General features: G+C 35.4%; 2 protein-coding genes across 3 annotated transcripts; one reads left to right on the top strand and one right to left on the bottom strand.

Moving 5' to 3' along the window:
- Positions 1-11,914: 11,914 nt before the first annotated feature.
- On the bottom strand, positions 11,915-12,976 carry LOC110930953 (enoyl-CoA delta isomerase 2, peroxisomal). The gene has a single exon (XM_022174340.2). It carries the CDS (start codon positions 12,842-12,844, stop codon positions 12,119-12,121), a length of 726 nt encoding a protein of 241 aa, XP_022030032.1. The 5' UTR covers positions 12,845-12,976; the 3' UTR covers positions 11,915-12,118.
- Positions 12,977-16,859: 3,883 nt separating this feature from the next.
- On the top strand, positions 16,860-21,498 carry LOC110930952. Of its 2 annotated transcripts, none has more exons than XM_022174338.2 (5): positions 16,860-17,114; positions 18,857-18,971; positions 19,972-20,061; positions 20,657-20,755; positions 21,234-21,498. In XM_022174338.2, the coding sequence occupies exons 1-5, from the start codon at positions 17,047-17,049 to the stop codon at positions 21,333-21,335; spliced, it is 474 nt and encodes a 157-aa protein (XP_022030030.1). In that variant the 5' UTR covers positions 16,860-17,046; the 3' UTR covers positions 21,336-21,498. The 2 variants fall into 2 exon arrangements, with proteins under 2 accessions (XP_022030030.1, XP_022030031.1); XM_022174339.2 differs by having other exon boundaries at positions 21,192-21,368.
- Positions 21,499-22,524: the final 1,026 nt, after the last annotated feature.

Genomic DNA, 22,524 nt, shown 5'->3' with positions numbered 1-22,524 from the left:
TATAGAAGCCCCATTTCCTTATAGTTTCCTAGAACCTCACATCAATGGGTTCACAAAGGGTGCGAAGAACCCTAAACTTGTACTTGTGCACACACGAGTGGTGTAGGTACTTTGATGGTGCCCTTCGCATCACCACGAGTCGCTTGAGGGCTGCCTTTGTAGTTTTTATTGCCTTAGCAAATAATGCGGATGAGCAGGTTCAACCACAATTTCAAAGTTTCAAGTCTGTAAATTGAATCAGATCAGTCAATTTGAAACATAATTCAAAAATGCACTAAAAAGCATTCAAGACGTTCACTGGCTCAATGCAATTTATTTTTCCGTTTTTAATTACGTGGGACTGTTTTGACTCAAGTTTTACTATAAAACCAAGGAGAGGTCTTGGTTGAAAACAAATCAAAAACACATTGCTTACCCGAACACACTTCAACTCTCTCTAGCTCGTTTTGGTTCTCTTATCAGTGCAACCACAAACCTGTAATTTATTAATTACACATCTAATACATCAATATAATTATTTATCTAAAGTTAGTAATAATCATGCTTTTCAACTAAACGTTTCTAACAAATACTAAATTACTTGATCCACAAAGTATTAGCCATCAGGTTCAAGACATTTTACTAAATTTTTTCTTGCCAAATTAACTTTTTCCTTGCAAATAAATATGTTTTATAGATTTGCTCATACTGTATCAGCGTGTCAACATGCTTAGCTCGTTATTATGACCCACCAATACGTTTATGACTCGTTTAACTATCTACAATATGATTCCATCTTTTCAACCTGTTTAACTCGTTTACATAAATGACTTACACGGGTTATATTCAGGTTTCATGATTTTATGTATATCCCGATTAGAGTTAATGCCTTTGACACTATCAAATTTTTGAGTAGCGTTCGGGTTCATTAACTCAACTCATCAACCCTAAACCTGTAAACCCGGCATAAATTTCACCTTTAATTTAATAATTACTACACTGCTCTGGCAATGCAGATCTCAATTGGTTTGTCACTTTAGATCTCAACCGACTCGGCACTCCAGATCTAAATTAGACTACCCACATTTATTTCACGCCATGTATTTAACTTTTTTTTTTTTTGTTACAAATGCATTTAATTTTTTTTATATTTATTCATCTATTCAAATTTTCATAGTTAATTTTTAGCAGGTTCGGTTTTGGGCTTGTGCAAGTCGGGCGATGGTACGAGGCCCAAATTGTCAAAGGGCCGATGTATTTAAAAAAAATACATATATATAATATTACAAATTAGGAATGGGATCAAATACAAACACTTAAGTTTGTAAGAACCATAAGAACCAATACATAATTGACAAGTGTCCATCAATAAAAAATTAGTTTAGGGGTAATTTAGACTTTTTGACCATATTTATTTATAACTAATTAAAAATAATTACAAAAAATATAATCAGCACAACACTATATAATTAGCACAACATCATTAATCGTTCTTCATTATCAGCACATCGTCCTCGAATCGTTCTCCATTATCAACATAAACGACATTAGCACAACATCTTCAATCGTTCTCCATTATCAGCACACCAGATGTGCTGATTATATCTACTTTTGGTGTTTGTTTGTATTATTTTGTAATTAACACATAATCAGCACCTTATTAGCACAAATATAAAACACCTTTTGTTAACTTTTTTTAAAAAACACTTTTATAAATACAAAAAGGTATAGCAATATGGTACTCATATTAAAGATAAAAAAATACTTGATTTTATGGTATATATTTTAAAAAAAAATAATGAAGTATATAAAAGTTATTTTAGTTTAAAAAACCTTGGTGGAATTTGTATTTAATAGAAAATGGTCAAATGACTAGCAATTTTACAAAATTACCCCTAATTTGTTAGTAGTAATTTTTAATTATAAGAGTTTTATTTATAATCAATATCAACCCTTGATTTAAATTAACAATGGTTCAGATCTGTTCTTACGGTTCTTATAATTAGCACTGTTTGTACAGGATCTCAACCTTATAAATTAGTTATGGAAAACAAGTATAGTGGCTGTCTCGCCTGGTTATGTTCTGGTTCCAAAGCGTGGGTGAAGCATATGGTTTTTTTTTTTTTTTAAAACCCAATTGTCACTTAAGCAACTATGTTTCACTTCTATATGTTTTTTAAACAATCACTAAATTAAATATGTTGTTCTTAATAAATTGTTTATGTTCTTTTTCTAAAATTTCAAGGGTCTTATATAATGTCTTTTTAAGTAGATAAATTATTCTAATAACGTTAGGAGAGCCTCACGGTTTACTTAAGTAAGTTCGATTATTGTGCTACACTATTATTGTATTATTATTTATTTTATAACAATTAAAATATCGCAGTATTGTCGTTTTTAGATATATATAATTGATAAGTTTAAATTATAAGGAGACCCAATTTTTTATTTCACACAAGACCCAAAAGTTTTTTATAATTCTCAAAAACGCCCTGACTTTTAGGCATGCCATATCATTTCCCTAACCAAAATGCATCTAAGATTACATAAATCCTAAGCCAAGCCTAGCCGAGCCAGATCAGGCTAAGCCAAGCCAAACCTAACTGAGCCAGATCAAGGCAAACCAAGCCAAGCCAATGCATAGAGTTGAGTGGAAGATAAGATCCCAAATAAGTTATATATAACAAAGCTAAGGCATATTCGAGTCCAGGATAAGATCCCTAGTTATGGTAAATATATTCTTTAGATCTTTGACCATATCATCAATCTACGGTCACTGTAGCTTATAAACCATACACCATCCACGTGGCACCAGTAAGATGTTGGTTCTCATGTTACCGTTTGTTACATGGGACACGTGCTCTCTGCCCATCCATATATTAAAAACTTCATCCCTCAAATTGGTAACCATGTTCTACGTACGTGCAAGATTAAACAAGTATTTTGTTTCTAGGTTTTTTATTTAGAAAATATGTATGGAGAAAATTATATAAAAAGGTGATTCTTCGTGTATAAATATTATTTCTTTTAAAAAAAAAGGTAATTTGTATACTCAATTCATTTACTCACCAACACTCTCACTCATGCTTTTACATTAGTGTGTGCATAAAACCGAATTAACTGACACATAACCAAAAAAACCAAACCGATGAGAAAATTGATGGGTTGGTTAATGATTTCCTGAAAACTGATATACATGAGTCGGTTATGGTTTTCTATTGATCCATAACCACCATAACCGAACCCAGGCCCGACCCATAGAGTGTGCAAGGTGTGCCACTGAACAGGGAGCAAAATTTTTAGGGGCTCAAGAAAAATTTCTTCGTTTTATATATGTAAATAACGAGTTGGCGTTACCCGCGCGTTGAGGCGGGATGTTTATTATTAAAGTCATTAGTATCACTATATATGATGCAAAACTTGGTTAGTTTAGTAATATGTTATTATAGTGTGTATTATTTTGTTATAAAATTTGCTATTCTAAGAGAAACTTTTAAATTTGGTTTATAAAAGGTATTTCATGAAGTAATGTTTCCTTACTATTAACCAAATAACCAATAATGTTAACTAAATAATCATTAACGTGTTGTGTTTTGACGTGGCTCTCCTCTCTTAGGTGATGTCACAATGAATGTGCCTGTTTAAAGCCTTCTCATGGTATGTTACACGTTTTTGGGCGTTTTGGTTCGAAAGACGGTGGTAGAAGCGGTGGCAGAGGTTGTTACTCATGAATAAAATAAAAATTAAATAAATATTTTTTAAAATATTAATACCACACGTCAATCTCTAAAAACAAACAATTAAGACTACCACATACCAGTCAGTAAGTCCCCTTTCACGAAGATTCGGGCTACCATGTGTGACCCATCATCTAATCTAGCTTACATTTCCTACACTCAAGTCCACACGAATCGGTTTAATAAAGCGTTTACAGCAAAGTTCACACGAATCAATCTAATAAAGTGTTTACAACAAAGTTTAGTTAAGTTGTTTGGAAACTAATTAATTAAAATAACTTAATTTAGTAAAAAAAGTAATTAGTTGTTTAAAATTTTAAAAGTTTTAAATTTTTTCACCGATTTACATTTAACCATATCACTAATACAAAATAACTCTAATATTCAAATATTCAAGTAAACGATCAAAATTTTGCTTACATCAAGAACAAAAAAAGGTAAAAAAAATCAAATGATTTACGTTGAGTGGAATAGACGATGAGAAAAGCAATACCACTGAGAAAAGCAAATAACCTTCATTAATGGCTCCTTTCATTTTATATTTACTCCACTGGCACCACCACAGGGTCTCCCCCTCTCTCTCTCTCGACCCACTGATCGTCGGAGCCACCGTCACGCCCCCACCGTCAACCAATGACACCATCCTTTTCTCTCTCCTCTCCTTTATCCTAACCCTTTCTTTCTCTCTCCTCAATAGAAACCCCAAAACCAAATCAACACCGGTGGTCGTGGATTCCGATTGACACAAAATAATGAAATCCAGTTCATACTCCGACCTGGGTTCGTACACTTCGATCGTTATTGGTTCGTCGCCGGCAAGATCTCATTTACCTACGACCGTTTCTGGTTCACGCTGGCAATTTCCTTTCTGGTCCGCAGTGGCGTAGTCACATGGATTCGGTTGAGGGCCACTTTGTATCTTTGTTTAAAACCACGGGGCAACGTCACTCTGTATATGCAGATTCATATGAAAAAACGGTAAACTTGAGAATCGACGAAATGATTGGCAATCTATACTAACACACATAAACGGCGCAACTCTAGCACTATGAATTTATTCCTTTGACTTTCGATTAAAAAAACTGCATCAATGTAGTTTCTGAAGGTTGTGAACGAAGGAGGAAGTTTTCTTTTAATAATCAAACGATCCAATAACAACTTGTATAAACCTACAATTATCACTCGTTGTAAACACACATCCATCTGACTGAAAACGATCACTCATAGGATTATTCAAATCAATTATACATCTAAATCATTTCTTCGTTACTATCAATCACACTATTTCACATCTAAATTAATAATTAATAAATAAATAAAAACTAACAACTCGTAGAAAACTACAAATGGCCAGAAACAAATACTCATAGGATTATATGAATCAATTATACATCTAAAAATACTAAACCAGAATAGATCAAATAGATCAAATTAAACAAAAATCAAGCAAAAACACATTTAATCAAGAACAATTCCAGCGATTTATAACCGTCAACTCTTCATCTCTGGCGATGTAACCGCCGCCTCTTTGTTATTATGTCATTATATGGTTACGTACAGATTCAATCACACAATCTCACATTTAAATAGATCGAATTAAAAAAAACAAACAAAAACACATTTAATAAAGCACAAAATATAGAGAAAAGGACGATAGATACCTTGAAAGAGATGAAGCAAAAATGGGACACATAATAATATGAAAGAAGATTGCTTTGTACCATTAGGTTGGTCTGCAATAACATGATTATTAAACCGGTAATTTCTGAGACTTTTTTGCTGTTGGATTTTTTTTTTTCACTTCTGTTTAGGATTTTTATATATGGATCCAATTCAAAACTTAATCCAGTCTTTCAAATAATATAATAATAATCATCAAATATAGTAAATAACAGGATCATTGAATTGATATTGCTTCACATGTTTAATCACATATAGTTTGTAGGATGCTTTTAATGAACCGTTGTAATTATAACAATAAGGATATGCAAATTAACCAACGGGACTTTAAACGAAGGCTTGGTACAATATACCTAGCCCCTCATTTCATAGGAGATTATGTTTTTTTTGTATGTACATATAATATATGAAGGGTTGTGACTTTTGATAAGGGGTGTAGTATATTTAAATTTAGTTTAAAGTATTGTGACTTTTCGAAGGGATGTGCCTTTTCGAAGGGGTGTTATATAATGAACAAATGAAAGGGTGTGGGTAAAATGAACTAAAGGATGTGACTTTTAAACAAATAAGAAATAACCTAAGTATATAATGAAGTGAGTAAAATAAACTAAAGGTTGTGACTTTTAAACAAATGGGACATACCCTAAGTTGCTAATTGTATAAGAGTATAATTTAAACTGTGCAAAATCGTAATTTAGTTGGACCAATAGGTAAGTGCCAGGCAGCTGCCTGACACTATTCTTGCCCGAACTCAAAAATTCATGTACTCAAAAATGAACTGATCCAATTTTTACCAACATATATCTTGTTGAAAATTGGGTGTGTGAATGAATGTCTCAATTGGTAAAACTCCTTATCCCACATAGGTGTGGAACAAAATGATAGATTATTTATAAGGTATAAGGTTTACCTCACTAATATATCTATATGTCATGTTTTACCACACTCCTACCCGCGAGCGCGCATGAGGTCAAAAAATGGAACCAGAATTAGTTGAACTCGTACGTGGCGGTTTTTGCACTCTTGAGCTAACTTTAACGGCTTCTATTTTTGCTGCGTTTTGATAGCACTTTTCAGTGATCCTAGTCCAGAAGTTGATTAGAAAGCAATTGTTGAAGTTCATCCCGGTATGCATAAATTCGACTGGTATATTTCCTTCTTCAATATCATCCGTAAATGTAAAATGCTTTAGTACCACCAATCTCTTCCATCTCATTCACAAATGTTGCACACACACATATACAAGGGCGGAACCAGAGTCAATGATCTTTAGATCAAGTGGTGGAGAGTTTGCATTTCTCTTGAGAGATGCAGGTTCAACTCCCACTTGGTGCAGAGTGAGGCACTGGTGGGCAATGATAGGAGATCCAGGGAAACCTGGATTAGATCCTTGAGCCAAACGAGTTTTACCGGTAATTTCACTGTCGTGTCTACGGGTTACTCTCGGAGTACTCCGTTTGTCCAGTGGGTGCCCCGAGAGTGCTCGGGATTGATTCTGTTGGCCGTTCAAAAAAAAAAACAAGGGCGGAACCAGAGGGGGGTCAAGAGGGTCCATTGACCCTCCGGTCACCAAAACTTTTTGAATTTTTATTTATAAATTTTGAGTTTTTGAAGAACAAACTTAGAAATGGACCCCTTAATTTGAACCAGTATAGAATATAAGCTTATGATGACCCCTAACTAAATCGTTCTGGTTCTGTCACTGCACATATATGTGTGTGTGCGGAGAGGAGGCACGGCAAGAACGTCTTGGGGAAGACGGGGACGGGGCTAGGGGTCGGTGTCTGTGGGTACCTGCAAAATTGCAGATGTTGCACCGGGTTCTGGTGTTTTGACGGTGAACAAGAAAGATCAACCACTGTTACAAAAGCAGATAATGTCAGTAAAAAAAAACCAAGTTGATCACTTAAGGAAGAAGCACTTTAGTGTTTGGTATCTCTATATTTGAGTTAACATCCAGAAGAATGGTTGTCAAAGCGCCCTCAAGGCGAAGGGTGCGTCCGAAGGACTTTTGACAACATAGTGCAGAAGTATTGGATACGATCAAGTTCAACTCTTGTTAGGACCTGATCATTGTTGAAACAGCTTAAAGATTGGTTTGAAGACACTCCGATGGTTAACAGGGAGATTAGAGGCATAAAAAATAGTATAGTACTACTGGATGGCAAGGGATTTGGAAGAAAGTGATGGTCGGATTAAGACTATAAATATTTTTTTTTTATTAAATTAGCATTTTTATTTCATTCCAATCATCAGGGCAAATTACATAAGGATAGCAGGTAGACGAGCAACAAACTGCGCCGCCATCCCTTTCTGAATAGAAAACCCCAATCTACTAAAAAAATCCCCGCCCCTGAGGGGTCGAAAAGTTGCTATGGACCACACGCTGCACTCTAGACAAGAACCGAACTGCCTCCGGCGCCAAGGAGCCGAACGTGTCAAACGCCAGGGGGACAAAGGCATGTTGATTATCCTCACAAGCTTTCGCGTGCTTTTCCACCTTCTTTGACTCTGCTTTCAGTACCGCTTGCCCCGCCACAAACCCTTTTTCCCGGAACCCGGCTAGTGGGGATACTCCTGTGAGATCGACACAAGCATGTTTCCCACCCTCCCAACCAAAAACTAACACGTCATTATTTAAAAGTAGTAGCTATTTTCGAAGTACAACTGTTGTGAAACCAACGGCTCAAGAAACCGGGTCAGCAGCAAAAGCTCACATAGCTGGAGAAGGGCATTTAAGAAGATTACCACACACACTACTTATGAATATATAGCATTACAAAATATACATCTCAGAAACGGAAATGTGCAGTTGTCCATGTGGTGTTAACTATCAACGGAGCTAACACCAGCAAGGAATCCACACGTTATGCTAATAATCAAATCCCGATCTGCTCCATGTGACTCATCGTCATCTTCTTGGTATCTCTTGGGTGCCTGATCAATTGCGCAACTTTCAGCGAGTGGATCTCCACAAAGTTTGTTGCCTGAGAAGCATGACTCGTTGAAGCTCTGAAGTTGGGTGCTCAGTGGGATTATTTCCCAAGATTTTTGTCTGTGAATTATCATCAGAGAGTTGGGGCAATTGCCCGCTAAGTTTGTTAGAACTAAAGTCAAGCACTTGAAGCGATGCCAAACAAGCTTCCTTGAATTTGATTTCGTGACATATTTAGATATTGTAAATTTGGCGATGATCTCCAAAATGCCTCGGGAATCATTGTTGAAATCCTTGTATTGTTAATTTCCAATTCTACTAAATAAATCCCTCTGCAACTGCAACCACAATGGAAATTGAGGCTCTAAGACCATGTGTAGTGGTAAATCAATATAATGCCCCCACCATGGGGCGTTTTGCGACACGTGTCATCCCAGTCAGCATGGGGCATTATAGCATAAAGTGGTGTAGTGGGGCATTATTCCAATAACGCCCATGCAATCATTTCCCAATTATTTTTTTTAATTTAAAACATAAAAACTTTATTAATTTAAAATAAAAATTACACTACTTGAAAAAAAAACCGAAATAAAAAACAGAAAATTAAAAAACCTAAAAAAAAATAATGTTAAAAAAAAACAAGAATAATTCGGTGTAACTTCAAAGGTCCTTTTGTTAAAAAAAAACAAGAAAATTACCTTTTGTTTTTTTCCCCACCAAAGGTCCCACTGCTTTACCTCTTCTTCTTCTTCTTCTTCCTTTCTTCTTCCCCACCACCTGCAACTTCAAAAAAAAAACCATTCTCTTCTTCCTTTTCTTTTGTTTTTTTAAATAAAACTAATTATAAACACACACAAATATTATACACACATGGCAAGCTTTCATTGGACAACCAAATGAAGTTCCGGCGTTTTTTAAATAACGCCAAACCTATTTTTTTTTTCAAAAATAACGCCGGAAAACGCCGGCCGTAATGGGGGTGTGGGCGTTACCGGGCGTTTTTTTGCAATTGTTTTTAAAAATCACGCCCCACTACGGGTGGTCTAAGTTCCACGAACTTAAATACAACAACTGCAACTGGAAAGAGGGAACCCAGTTGGCAAGGCGCGGTCTTAGGAATAGGTCGTTGCCTACTCCATTTAGGTACTTCAGTTTAGCTAGTTTGTCAAAATCTAATATCAATTGAGGAGTAGGCAACGACCTATCCCTCAACTAATATCAAGCGAAATAGACCGTATAGTACAAATCTAATATCTAACACCTCAACCGAGGACAATCCTCCAATTGAATATGGAAATAAGCAAAAGGTGAGCTAGAAGGAAGCGATGTAAGAAATTTTAAAAGCAGCACTCATGTTGATTGGTGATGAATAATAAAGATATTAGTCATAAGGGTGTAAGGGGTGTGCTCACCTAAGAGGTGAGTCCCCTCTCTTACGCCCAACCAATCCTTGTGTGCCACGTCAACTCCCCTTTTAAACTCCCCTAACACCCTAAATTGATGGCGGCACTCCCCTATTAGGTGACTTGGTTTTTATTAAAAAAAAAAAAAAAAAGCATTGATTGGACCGCCCCTCTCTCTCTTCGGTGAGCCGCCACCGGTTTCGTCCCCTCTCTCTTGGTCACCGATATGTTGGCGGTGTCTTACCGCTCCGTATTTTGAACCACCGAAGGGGGTTGCCGAAGGCACCCCGTATACCCTAAGGAGATGGCGAGTTTAATTTAATCACATGTCATCACGGTCTAAGATTTCAAAGCCAGTTAGCAGACCTGCTGCAACAGGAGTTGATTAAAGTCAATTGTGGATCCATCTAGTGTAAACATTTGACCTTTTCAATAAGGGGTAACTTCGTAGAAATGTAACCAACTTTGACAAGTGTTCCAATTAAGTCATTGAAACTTTTTTTGTCTCTATGAAATAACTCAAGTTTCATTTGATGTTCTAATACTATGTAATTATCAGGTTACCAGGTTAGTAATGATGATGTGTCAGGTTTTATTATTTTTTGTTAATTTTTAATATGACGTAGAAAATAAAATTAATGACATGGATTTTTTTTATAAAAAAATTGAAAATCATTTTTTATTCTAAATAAATAAATTAATAAAATATATACTGTTATGTTACGGTTGAATATTTTTAAAGCAAAAAAATTGTACTTTTTTGAATGACAAAAGAAAACACTTTTTTTTGCTTTTTATGAATAGAAAATAAAAAAAAACTTGTGTTAATTATGAAGATTTGTTTTGCAAAATAACGATCATCAAAGGTTTTAATATTTTTTTATTTTATAATTCCACCTAACACAAATAATATCCAAATAAACATTAAAAAGAAAATAAAAAATAAAAGAAAAACATGGTAACCTGATGACCTGGTAATTACATAGTATTAGAACACAAAATTAAAGTTTAGTGACTTTAGAGAGACAAAAAAAGGTTGGATGACTTAATTAAGACACTTGACAAACTTAGTTACATTTTAGTGGCATTTTCCCATATTAATAATGAAAATGAAAGAAGTTGCAAGTCAAGTGCTGTGTTTTCATATTTGTATTTGTTTTGACAAGGTGGGTCTCTGTGAATTAAGAGTTTTTATCAATGAGTTTACCCGTTAGTGAGTTGAATACGTCAACAAATTCTACACTTACACTTCTGTCATGAATTCTCTACCTTCATGGAACAATTATTCTTGTAACCACAAACATCCAAAAACCCTGGAATTTTTTAAAAATGGAGGCCCTTATAAAATAGAGGCCCAAAGCCCAAGCCTCAAAATACTTGGGCTTGGGCCGGCCCTGGATACACGTTTGCCTTTAGAGCTTACTAACTACCATTCCCACTCTTTGTTGACTTCTTAAAAGTCAACCTATCATTAGTTTCTAAACTACACTTGGTGAAATAGTTTTAGAAATTAGATTTGTACTATACGGTCTATATTGTTTTAGTTTTAAGGTTTCAGTTACAGTTTCAAGCGTCTTTAAGTTTATTATTGCCAATCTCATATCCCAAAGATTGTTTTATAAAAATGATCCTGAAATTTGAATTTGTTTTGGGGCCTCCCAAAGGTTAAGCAGCCCTTAAGTTACCTAAGTATCTAATAATTTCATCAAATGCAACATAACGGATATTGGATTTAAATAACCTTAACTTTCACCAATTGTTTGATAGCACTTTCAACTTTCGATTTATTCCACATTACTCTCAACTTTCAATTTATTGGCCGATAGCACTCCCAAACTAACGGAACCCTAACCCAGTTAGTTTTTCGCTGATGTGGCACTTGTGTGTTGATGTGGCATCTGACATGAAATTTTTTGATGACATGACAGTTGAGGTGGCCGCTGACATAACCTTTTTGATAACGTGACAGCTGATGTAACACTAGTTTGATGACTTGACAGCTGATTTTAGCAAACTGAGTTAGATTTTGAATATTATTCGCCAATAAATTGAAAGTAATGTGGAATAAATCAAAAGTTGGAAGGGTTATCAATTTATCATAGAGTCGGTAAAAGTAAGAATCATTTAAATCTAATATTCTAATGCATAAATATAAACTTTCCCATTTCAACAATTACACATACGATGGAAAATTATTTTTATTATTATCCACAACTAAAAAAAAGGTGCAACACTTCCGTATAAAACAAAATTTTCACCTTGAAAACACCATACATCATCAAATATTCCCCAACAACGTTTTTTATTGGATTAGATTATAATTTCAAAAAGTAACAATAACACCCTTACACATACAAAAGTAACAATAACACCCCTTCAACCTTCTAAAGCCGAGCTTTCACAACCGATTTCGCCGTTAACCCCAACACATTACACATCTCCGGATACAACGCCTTCCGTATCTCCCCGTAAACCTCACCGTCCCACTTCCGTTTAACCAACTCTTCACCTAACTTAACCGCACCCCCAACCGTCTCCTCCGCACTATCATACGCCGAATCAACCAACCCCTTAACCACCGCCTCATCCGCCTTAACCTTCACCCCACGCAACAACACATCTCGCCGGACCTCCGCCCTCGCAACCTTCTCCCTCATCACCACCGTAAAATAATCCGGCAACGTCATCCCCAAATCCACTTCACTCATATACAACACCCCCCGATCTCGCCTCATCATGACGTAATCATGACTCATGGCTAACAACAGTCCGGCAGCGGCGGCGTGGCCGGTGACGGCGGCGATTGTCGGCATGGGGAGCGAGATTAAGTCGGCGACTAAGGGTTTGAAGAGTTTGACCATGTGACGTAAGAGGTTGACCGCTTCGGATGGTGAGCCGTTGGATTGGGAGGATGCCCAAGCGAGATCGAAGCCGTTGGAGAAGAAGTTGCCTTCTGCGACGGTGATTAGGGCGGTTCCCGGCGTTGACTGGGATTTGACTTCGGAGAGAAGTGAGCGGATGGTGGCGATTAAAGTGGGGTTGAGACGGTGTTGGTCGGATCCGGTTAGGGTTAGGATGAAGAGGTTGTTGCGTTTTTGGAGAGTGCACATGTTGCCGGAATTTGGATAGGGTTTTTGGGGAGAAAGGGAGGATGAACCGAGATTGGGGGAAAGTTGCTGAAAGAAGAAGTCAAGAAATAGGGGGAAAATAAGGAGTTAATTAAGTTAAATGGTTGACAAACTGGTCATCTATTTGTCTTTATCCTACTCCGTTACGTTATGGTACTGGTAATTTACTGTATTTTACCGAACATTTTCGATACTGGTACCTATATTTGACGATCTTAGGTACCGATGATTTCGGTATTGATAATAAGCTCATCCCTAGTTAAGACACCTGGATAGAGATAACTGTGTAAACAAGCCGAGTCTAAACTTGTTTAAGTTTGAGTTGGCTCGTTTAGATTTAAAGGGATTAGTCTTGTTTTAAAATATATTTCTAAGGCTTGAGTTTAGCTCAGTGTCACGGGGTTAGTTTTCGACCTCTGTGTGGCATCCCCAAGTCCCCGAGGACAAGCCAATCCTTCCCGCTTCTTTGTGTGGGTCACTGGCTTTGACTCATCAGGAGAGCAGCGCCAGCTCTCGACCAGTGATGTGTTCGTCGTTTGCATGACTAGGCACGTACACCTCTTCATTGACAATTTGACACTGACTCCGTACCCTGATAAAGTCCAGGACTAGCCAATGACTCAAACGTTCAAGCACAACCCATAACATTACGATCTTCAAATATTTGGCATGTGACATGAGGCTTAGTTTGCTTGTTATGTATTATTTATTTGATGATTATTTTATCTATATATTTTTATAATTGTTAACGTATATATGTATAGCTATCACATTTTTTATATACTATAGTAAGAATTACTTAACTGTTTTCTTCGTAATTTTATATACAGTAATAATAATAACTATATAAATATACATTTAATATATTAGTTAAAAAATTTCTAAATATAAAACGCTAGTTTAGGCTTGTGAGCCGGTCTAGCTTGATATGTGAAGGTCGGGCTTGTATATTAAATGCGTGAAGCTTGATGCATGAAGCCCGGGCTCGTATATTAAATGTGCCTCATAACCCAACTTGTTTAAGCTCAACTGAATTCGAGTTTTTAACAAACTGATCTAAAGTAGCTCATGCCTCAAGATGACTTAACTCGTTTATACCCCTAAACGTACCCTTAGATGACAATGTTTTAAATTATGGCTGAATTTTAATTACCACCTTATTAAAAACCATTAAAGAAATTAATAGTTGGCCCCCTCTTGTTGAGTGTTGACGTCCTTGAATAATTACATATTTTGTACATGACTAATCTCAAAGTTGGGATTATGCTTCATGAATGATATATTTTGTAGCGTTCATGAATATATTTGCTTAAATTTTATTATATATGACGATATATGAATATTTCATTTGTGTGACACAAGTCGCATTATTTTCGTTGATTATAATGCCTAGGGGTGTAAACAAGCCCAGAGGCTCGAGAGCTACTTGTGATCGGCTCGGTTAATGGCTCGAACGAGCCGAGCCTTAACGAGCCCGAGCCTAAAATAGAGCTCGTTTTGTTATCGAGCTCGAGCCTGAAATACAAAGCTTGTTTAGGCTCGCGAGCCTAAACGAGCTCATACAAAATTTTAATTTTTTTTATATATAATATATTAATAATGATGATAACATTGATGAGCCGAGCTAGAGCCGAGCTTTGGCTCATTTAAGTGATGTTGAAGTGAGCTTGAGCCGAGCTTTTAGCTCGTTTAAGGTTGTTCTCAAAATAGTTCGAGCCGAGTCGAGCTTTGGGTTTTACTCGCGAGCCGAGCTCGAGCTCAAAAAAGTAGGCTCGAACCGAGCCGAGCTCGAGCTTCATATAAACCTAACGAGCCGGGCTCGAGCCTGGTCAAGCTCGGGCTCGGCCCGGCTCGTTTACACCCCTAAATTAATGCCTCTTTTCTAGTTGATAATAATCAACACATGGGCCCATCTACTTAAAGCGTCCATTAGGACCATAAGATATGAGGTTCACATGACGAATGATATGTTAGTTTGTTGGCTTTGCTTTCCCCAAGTTTAACAATGAATTTTGTTCAATAGACCCAGAATAAACACACATCTTTATATACAGGGATAAAAGAGAGTGTTTGTTTTCTTTAACCAATAGGATCATAACATTTAGTCAAAACTAACGATATGAAGTACAACATGACTATTGTTGAAACGAATGAAAGGTGATGGATGTGTTTTATGATGGTCACGTTTGTTGATGTGACGATGGTTGTTTACGCCAACCCCCGCCGCAACTTAGAGGCAATGTTGTAAAAATCGGAATTAATCGGCGTCTAGGCGCTAGTCGGGCGTTGACTGATTAATTTTGAGCTAGTTGGACCATTAGTCGGTAGTCGGTCCAAGTCGGTCCTAGTCGGTGCAAGGCGACCCAAATCGGCCCAAGTCGGCCAAATCGTTTCTAGTCGGCCCACTCTTTTTAGTTTAAATCTGGCCCAAAGAAATGTTTTTAACCATTAAATACATCGCCAAAGTTGTTTAGTTCCAACCTGGCCCATAAAAAAACATGTTTTTAACCCATTAAAACATATTCCATGATGCCATGACTCATATATTAATGTTTGAATGTTTAAATACTTAAATTGCTATGTTTTAAACTTCATTGTTTAAATTTTGAACTATTTTTAAGTATTATATTGATATTAATGTGTGTATTGAATGTTTAAATACTTGATTTGCTATGTTTTAAACTTAGTTGTTTGGATTTTGAATTATTTTTAAGTATTATATTGATTTTAATGTATGTGTATATATATAAATTTAAAAATTATATATATAAATTCCGACCCGATTAATCCCGATTAATCCCTAGTCAGTACTCCACCGCCCGACTGGCGCCTAGTGATCTCTACAACACTGCTTAGAGGGCTTAATCCTAGTTAATATTAATTATAAAAAAACTCATATTAATTATAATAACCGTAATATTAAGTATACAAAAATCATATTAATTATAATAACACTAATTGAGATTATACAAAAATGATATTAATTATAATAGGTGTAGTTTAGGTCCCGTATAGGCCTATACAACACCTATAGGGGACCTATACGAGACTTATACTCCACTATATGATACCATACTACATCCAAAGGCCCATACAATGCCTATACAAGACCTATACTATACTATACGATATTATACAATACGATACGATACGAGATTATAAGATAAGATACAACACTCGTATAGGCATATAGGTGTAGTATAGGTCCTATATAGGACTATACGAAACATAAATCACAACTATAGTCCTATACGGGACCTATACCACACCTATAGGCCTATACGGATGTTGTATCGTATCATATCATATAGTTTATAATATAAGTCTCGTATAGGCCTATACAGATGTTGTATCATATCATATAATTATTATTTTTATTTAGAGTAAATTGCCAAAATCGTCCCTGAGATTTGGGCATATTTGACAATTTCAACCAAAACAACTTTTTTGTACCATATTGTCCTTCATTTTTGAGATTTTTTTGCCATTTTCATCCAAACGTCTAACGTTTTTGCCAAAATCGTCCTTGAGATTTTTTGTCATTTCCATCTAAATATTTAACAGAAAAATAAAGCAAATTAGACTTTTAGATGAAAACGACAAAAAAAATCTCAAAAGTGAAGGACTATTTAGTACAAAAAAAGTTGTTTTAGATGAAACTTACAAACATACCCAAACCTCAGGGACGATTTTGCCAATTTACTCGTTTATTTATTTAAAATATAAAACTTATTTTTTTTTATAAATGTTTGCTAAAACAATTAATTTGTATAAAATTCTTGTAAAACAAACTTATATACGTCCCATATTGGCCTATACGTGACATATATGGGGCATGAGTCATGTACGAGACCTATACGAGGGGTCCTATACGTCACGTATAGGTCTGTACGCGGCGTATAAGAGCAGCCAAACCAGAACTGATATGAGTCAGACACTGAGTTTGATGTAACACTATACACCCCGTATATAGACCTATGCGAGGTAGAGGGTGGACAGATAGACAAATAAGATGTGTTGATAGTTTGACGCAGGGTAGCAGGAAGGTGCATTTATGTAATTAACCACCCAAACCAAATCCAAGTAGATTAAACCAGACCAGTGTCTACAACTCATAAATATATATAATCGAGTTCCTTCCGACCACCCGACAACGGCGGATTTGAACACACAAACGCCGTGAAATGGGGTTCGTCTCCTTCCTCGGGAGGCTCCTTTTTGCCTCTCTTTTCATCCTCTCCGCTTGGCAAATGTACGTTTTCCAGATCCACCTTTTCATCTTCTTTCACCTCAATTAATTCATTATTATTAATTTCTAGCATCATCCCATCTTTAGATAGATCTACCTTTATTATTATTTTTCTATTTTCGACATAATTTGATCTTATTTTAACCTGTTCATTCATGTTATTCTTTTCTTTTCATTTCATTTCATTTAGGGATTGTTTGGTTAAGCTTTTGAATTGATATTGGAATGTATGATTGACTCTTGGATGATTTATTTTCGATTTTAATAATATGCTTTTTGAATGTCCCTTAAATTGAAGCAAGAATCTGTCACTTTACTACTTTTTTTTTTTTTTATTATTTATTTGTGAATTTGTGCATTAATACTGCTTTATCCAAACCTTGGAAACTATTATATATTTTCTATTTAAATGAGCAATAAAGTTTGTAACTACTAAGTAACTATAAATAATCTGTCTGAATTATTATAGCATGCAGTGCTGCAAATGAACCTAACGTTGAAACTAACAGTTCGTGAATTGTTTGGCGGGAAGTTCGTTCGTTTATTAAACAAACGAACACGAACAAGAAATTTCGTTCGTTTAGTTAAGTGAACAGACATGAACAGAGGCCGCGTTCGTTCATTCATGTTCGTGAACGTGAATGTTCGGTAACGTGTCCGTTTATGTTCGATAGTTCATTAGTGTTTTTAGCTCTTATATTTTCTTTAAATACTTAAAAATTCTGACAAATAAAATAATTAATAAGTATCAATGTATTTTGTATATTCTATTCCTGAACGCTTGTTTGTGTTCGTTTGTTTCCATTTGTGTTCATGAACAGTTCGTGAACACATATATTTCCTTAACAAACGAACATGAAGACGGTCTTGTTCGTGTTCGTTCGGTTCGTTCGATTCGTTTGCAGCCCTAGTGGCCACATTGTTGTATTTGTCTCCAATTTATAACATGCTTGATATTACATCATCTTTAGGTTGGCTCGTTTCATGTAGTCGTGCTAGACGGGTGCTCACGGGTTGAACCCAACACGAACCCAAAAATCGTGTCAAACGCATGAACCCAAACATGACTACTTAACCTGAAATTTTTGATATATTTGCTGCATATTAATACTCTAAAATTAAAAATGCACAACCAAAATATAAAGATGTATATGTTTAAACTTTAAACTATAAAACCTCATGCCAATTTCTCTTTTAGCCTTTAAATTTTGGCGTAAAATACCCAACCTGTTTAAATTATAAAATAAAATACATTATTTAAAAAAATTATAAAACATGGGTTAAACGGGTCCCAGACTGTCAGGTTGACATCATCATCATACTCAGTAAATTCCACCAATAGCAATGCAAAGGTAGGGTCTGAGGAGGGTAAAATGTAGACAACCTTACCTCTACCCCATAGGAATAGAGAGGCTGCTTCCAGTGAGACCCCCGACTCGATAGTAGTTTTGCATCAAGCCTTGGACATAAGGCACATAACACTCAGCAATCAGGACAAAGACCGATTAGTGCATGTACCCTTTTGTCTTTCAGCTATCAACGCCACCACATGATGCACGATTAACCGTCCTCAACAATTAAACACTCAGCAATCAGGACAAATACTTTAGATACCATTGTAACAATCTTTAACACATACATTAATGATTAAACTAGCGGCGATATGATACATAGAGCCACTTGAATGCATAATGTTTGTTCTGATGTTTGAAGGCCCGTTTATTTCTTTTCTGTTTGTTAATCAGGTTCAATGATTTTGGCAATGATGGCGGCCCTGCTGCAAAGGAACTAGCTCCGAAAATTGTTTCTATTCAGAGATATCTTGCCTCCAAGTTTGGAAAAGGCGTGCCAAAAATTGACGTGAGGTTCCTTTTTATACCAAATAAATTGACAAAACGCAAAAGTAACGCTACACTACGTAAAAACTGGCACCTTTTGTCCAATTGGCTAAATCTTGCGAAGTGTAGTGTGTTTTCATGAAATTTTGTTTTGTATGCAACAAAAAAGTCTAGTGTAATGGTTAGAGAAGTTAATTACTGAATTACTTTTAGAGGGTGTTTGGGGTTGAGTTTTGAAAATAAATTATGCGTTTTGAATAATCAGAATCAGATAATTAACTGTAACAAAACGTGATGTTGAAAGATAGTGTTTGGATTTCATTATGTTGCTTGATATCACAATAATCAGATAATCAACTATTTGAGTGTTTGGCAAATATATATTTAAAAAAAATAAACAAGTGAAAAATCCTTTTCTAAACGCAAATAATCAATTTTTGGAAAACTGCATTTTGTTGCAGTAGGGGGGGGGGGGGGGGGCTGCTTTTGGAAAACTGTGTTTTGTAACTTTCTAAACGCAAATAATCAAATTTTTTAATTTTTTTTACCCAAACACTCAAAATTGATTATATACGATTTCGAAACTCGATAATCTAAAAAACTCCTTCAAAACTCAACCCCAAACACCCTCTTAGGCATAGTTGTCAATAGCAGTCGCTATAGCGAACATTGTAGCGTATAGGTCGAAGGTCGCTACAGGGTATGTAGGCATAAATAGCGGGATTTCTTTTTTTTTTTTTTAATTCATAGCGATTAAATATAGCTAGAAAATAGTTGGATTTTAGGATCTTTGTTAAATATACATGTAAAATAGCGTATATAACAGGGTATTTTGATATAATATACGTATAAAAAAATATTTTTTTTTCTATTGTATCGCTATTTATAAAATAGTGCCCTCTATTTATCACTATTCGCTATGCAGCATATAGGTACCTTGTCGCTATTCGCCCTTAACAACTATGCTTTTAGGTTATGTTTTCATATTTTGAGGGGCTTTTTTTTTCTAATAATTAATACAGGTTAAGCATGTTGTTTTGGCTTCAATGGTTCTTAAAGGCGTTGGCGGGATTTTATTCGTCTTTGGCAGCACCACCGGTGCCCATTTGCTGGTAACAGTTCATCCGTCTTTTAGTTTACTTCATACATTTTAATTTCGCTAGTTGACGCTATTGTCCGGAACATATCCAATTAGATTATCGTTTATGAAGGGACCAACAAAATGCTAATTTAAATAGAGTAAATTACAAAAATCGTCCTTTATGTATGTCACTTATTGCAAACTGTGTCCTTTGTCTTCAACAATTACAGAAAACGTACTCGATGTTTGCAAACCCTTGCAAGTTATGTCCTTAGCCTTGACTCAGTTAATTTTTGTGGTTAAATATGACCAAATGGACCCCACATGAGGGTATTTTTGTGGTTAAATCTGACCAAATGGACTCCACATGAGAGTAAAATGACCAAAATTCCCTCATGTGGGGTCCATTTGGTCAGATTTAACCACAAAAAAATAACTGAGTTAGGGCTAAAGGACATAACTTGCAAAGGTTTGCAAACATCAAGTACGTTTTCTGTAATTGTTGAAGATAAAGGACACAGTTTGCAATAAGTGACATACATAAAGGACGATTTTTGTAATTTACTTATTTAAATAAGTACCATTGAAGTTTGACCAAATCTTGAATTCTTTATCTTCATATGCAGATATATTACCTGCTACTTATGACGCCATTGCTACATGACTTCTACGACTATGACATGGATGATCTAGCGTTTCATCCTCATCTTACAGATTTCGTGCAGGTTTCTTTTCTTCATTATATATATTTATTTTTGAGTTAATTGCCATTTTAGTCCCTGTGGTTTGGCCCATTTTGCCAGTTTAGTCCAAAGGTTTCATTTTTAACATCTGGATCCAAAAATGTTTCATCGTTGCCATTTTGGTTCAACTGACTTAACTCCATCCATATTTGTTAAGTCTGCCAAGGGCATTTTAGTCATTTTAGCCATAAAGGGTTAATAAAAAGAAAAATGAAATGACTAAAATACCCTTAGCAGACTTAACATATATGGATGGAGTTAAGCCAGTTGGACCAAAATGGCAACGATGAAACCTTTTTGGATCCAGATGTTAAAAATGAAACCTTTGGACTAAACTGGCAAAATGACCCAAACCACAAGGACTAAAATGGAAATTAACTCTTTATTTTTTTAAATTCATCGCAAATTGCGTATAAAGCATGCAGCGTTAACGAATTAACGGGACCCACGTTCGTTACAGAGCCTAGCGCTGCTGGGCGCGCTTCTGTTTTTTCTCGGAATGAAGACTGTGCTTCCAAGGAAGTTAATCAAGAAGAGACATTTAAAAGCTAAAACAACTTAGATTCCTTATGAAAATGTTCTTTATTTGATGGATGATAACTACTTTTTTGCTAGAATGTGCTTCGAGAGTTCGGCTTCTTTCTAGAACGATTTTGGGATGTATTTTTGTTTTAAGTAACACGCGAAGATGTTCGTTTAATAAAAAAAACGTGTTCTTCGGTTTAGTTGTTGTCTGTAACGAGCTGCTAACAACTATCGCTTATGGTTGAGTTGTTAACAAAATTATGTAATTTACTAAAGAGTTAATTACTGTTTTCGTCCCTGTGGTTTGTCAAAAATCACTATTTCAGTCCATTAGTTTAAAAATTGCGATTTCAGTCCCTGTGGTTTCACTTTTGTAACCATTTCAGTCCCCTTGGTTTCACTTTCGTAACCATTATAATCCATTACTCTGTTAAGTACAGGGACTGAAATGATTACGAGGTGGACTGAAATGGTTACGAAAGTGAAACCACAGGGACTGAAATCGCAATTTTTAAACTAATGGACTGAAATAGTGATTTCTAATAAACCACAGGGACGAAAACAGTAATTAACTCTTTACTAAATTTGAGGAAAATGGTTTAAATATCGACAGTTATAAGTTTTCCATATGAAAGCCTGTTATACATGAAGTGTGTTGAAATCTTTATTCCTTGGTAATAAAACAAATCTTTTCTAAGAAACAAAATAATAATAAATAGCTTTAGAAATGTCTACCTTTTTGTACAAGACAGATCAAATTTGTATGTTATCCTGCATGTCTGAACAAGAAGCAAATTTTTGTTTTTAAAAATAAACTATATTTCTTCATGATATAAGTGCACTATTCAGTGACAAATGCTTCGGAGAATGCGTTTTGTGTTTTTGTAAGACCATGCGTAATGGTTAAACATTATAATGCCCCCTCCATGGGGCGTTTTGCGCCATGTGGCAGCCCAGTCAGCAAGGGGCATTATACCATAAAATGGTGTAGTGGGGCATTATTCAAATAATGCCCATGCAATCATTTCCTAATTATTTTTTTTAATTTAAAACATAAAAAAATACAATACTAAAATATTAAAAACAGAACTTAAAAATAAAGAAAATAAAAATACAGAAAATAAAAAACAGAAAGTAAAATAAAAATACAGAAAATAATAAAGTTTAAAAGTATAGGGGCCTAAGTGTCAATATCAAAGTTTTAAAAAAAAACCTTTCTTCTTCTT

Source organism: Helianthus annuus, chromosome 3 (assembly GCF_002127325.2).
Source record: "Helianthus annuus cultivar XRQ/B chromosome 3, HanXRQr2.0-SUNRISE, whole genome shotgun sequence".
Classification (NCBI taxonomy): domain Eukaryota; kingdom Viridiplantae; phylum Streptophyta; class Magnoliopsida; order Asterales; family Asteraceae; genus Helianthus; species Helianthus annuus.
The sequence above is the reverse complement of the archived record's forward strand: the minus strand, read 5'-3'. Positions and strand labels throughout refer to the sequence as shown.

Excerpts from the sequence above, each read along its gene's own strand:
- LOC110930953 (XM_022174340.2), bottom strand. The coding sequence starts at position 12,844 with ATGTGCACTCTCCAAAAACGCAACAACCTCTTCATCCTAACCCTAACC.
- LOC110930952 (XM_022174338.2), top strand. The coding sequence starts at position 17,047 with ATGGGGTTCGTCTCCTTCCTCGGGAGGCTCCTTTTTGCCTCTCTTTTC. Across the intron at positions 20,062-20,656 it reads CCACCGGTGCCCATTTGCTG|ATATATTACCTGCTACTTAT; the intron begins GTAACAGTTCAT and ends CTTCATATGCAG. Across the intron at positions 20,756-21,233 it reads ATCTTACAGATTTCGTGCAG|AGCCTAGCGCTGCTGGGCGC; the intron begins GTTTCTTTTCTT and ends CGTTCGTTACAG.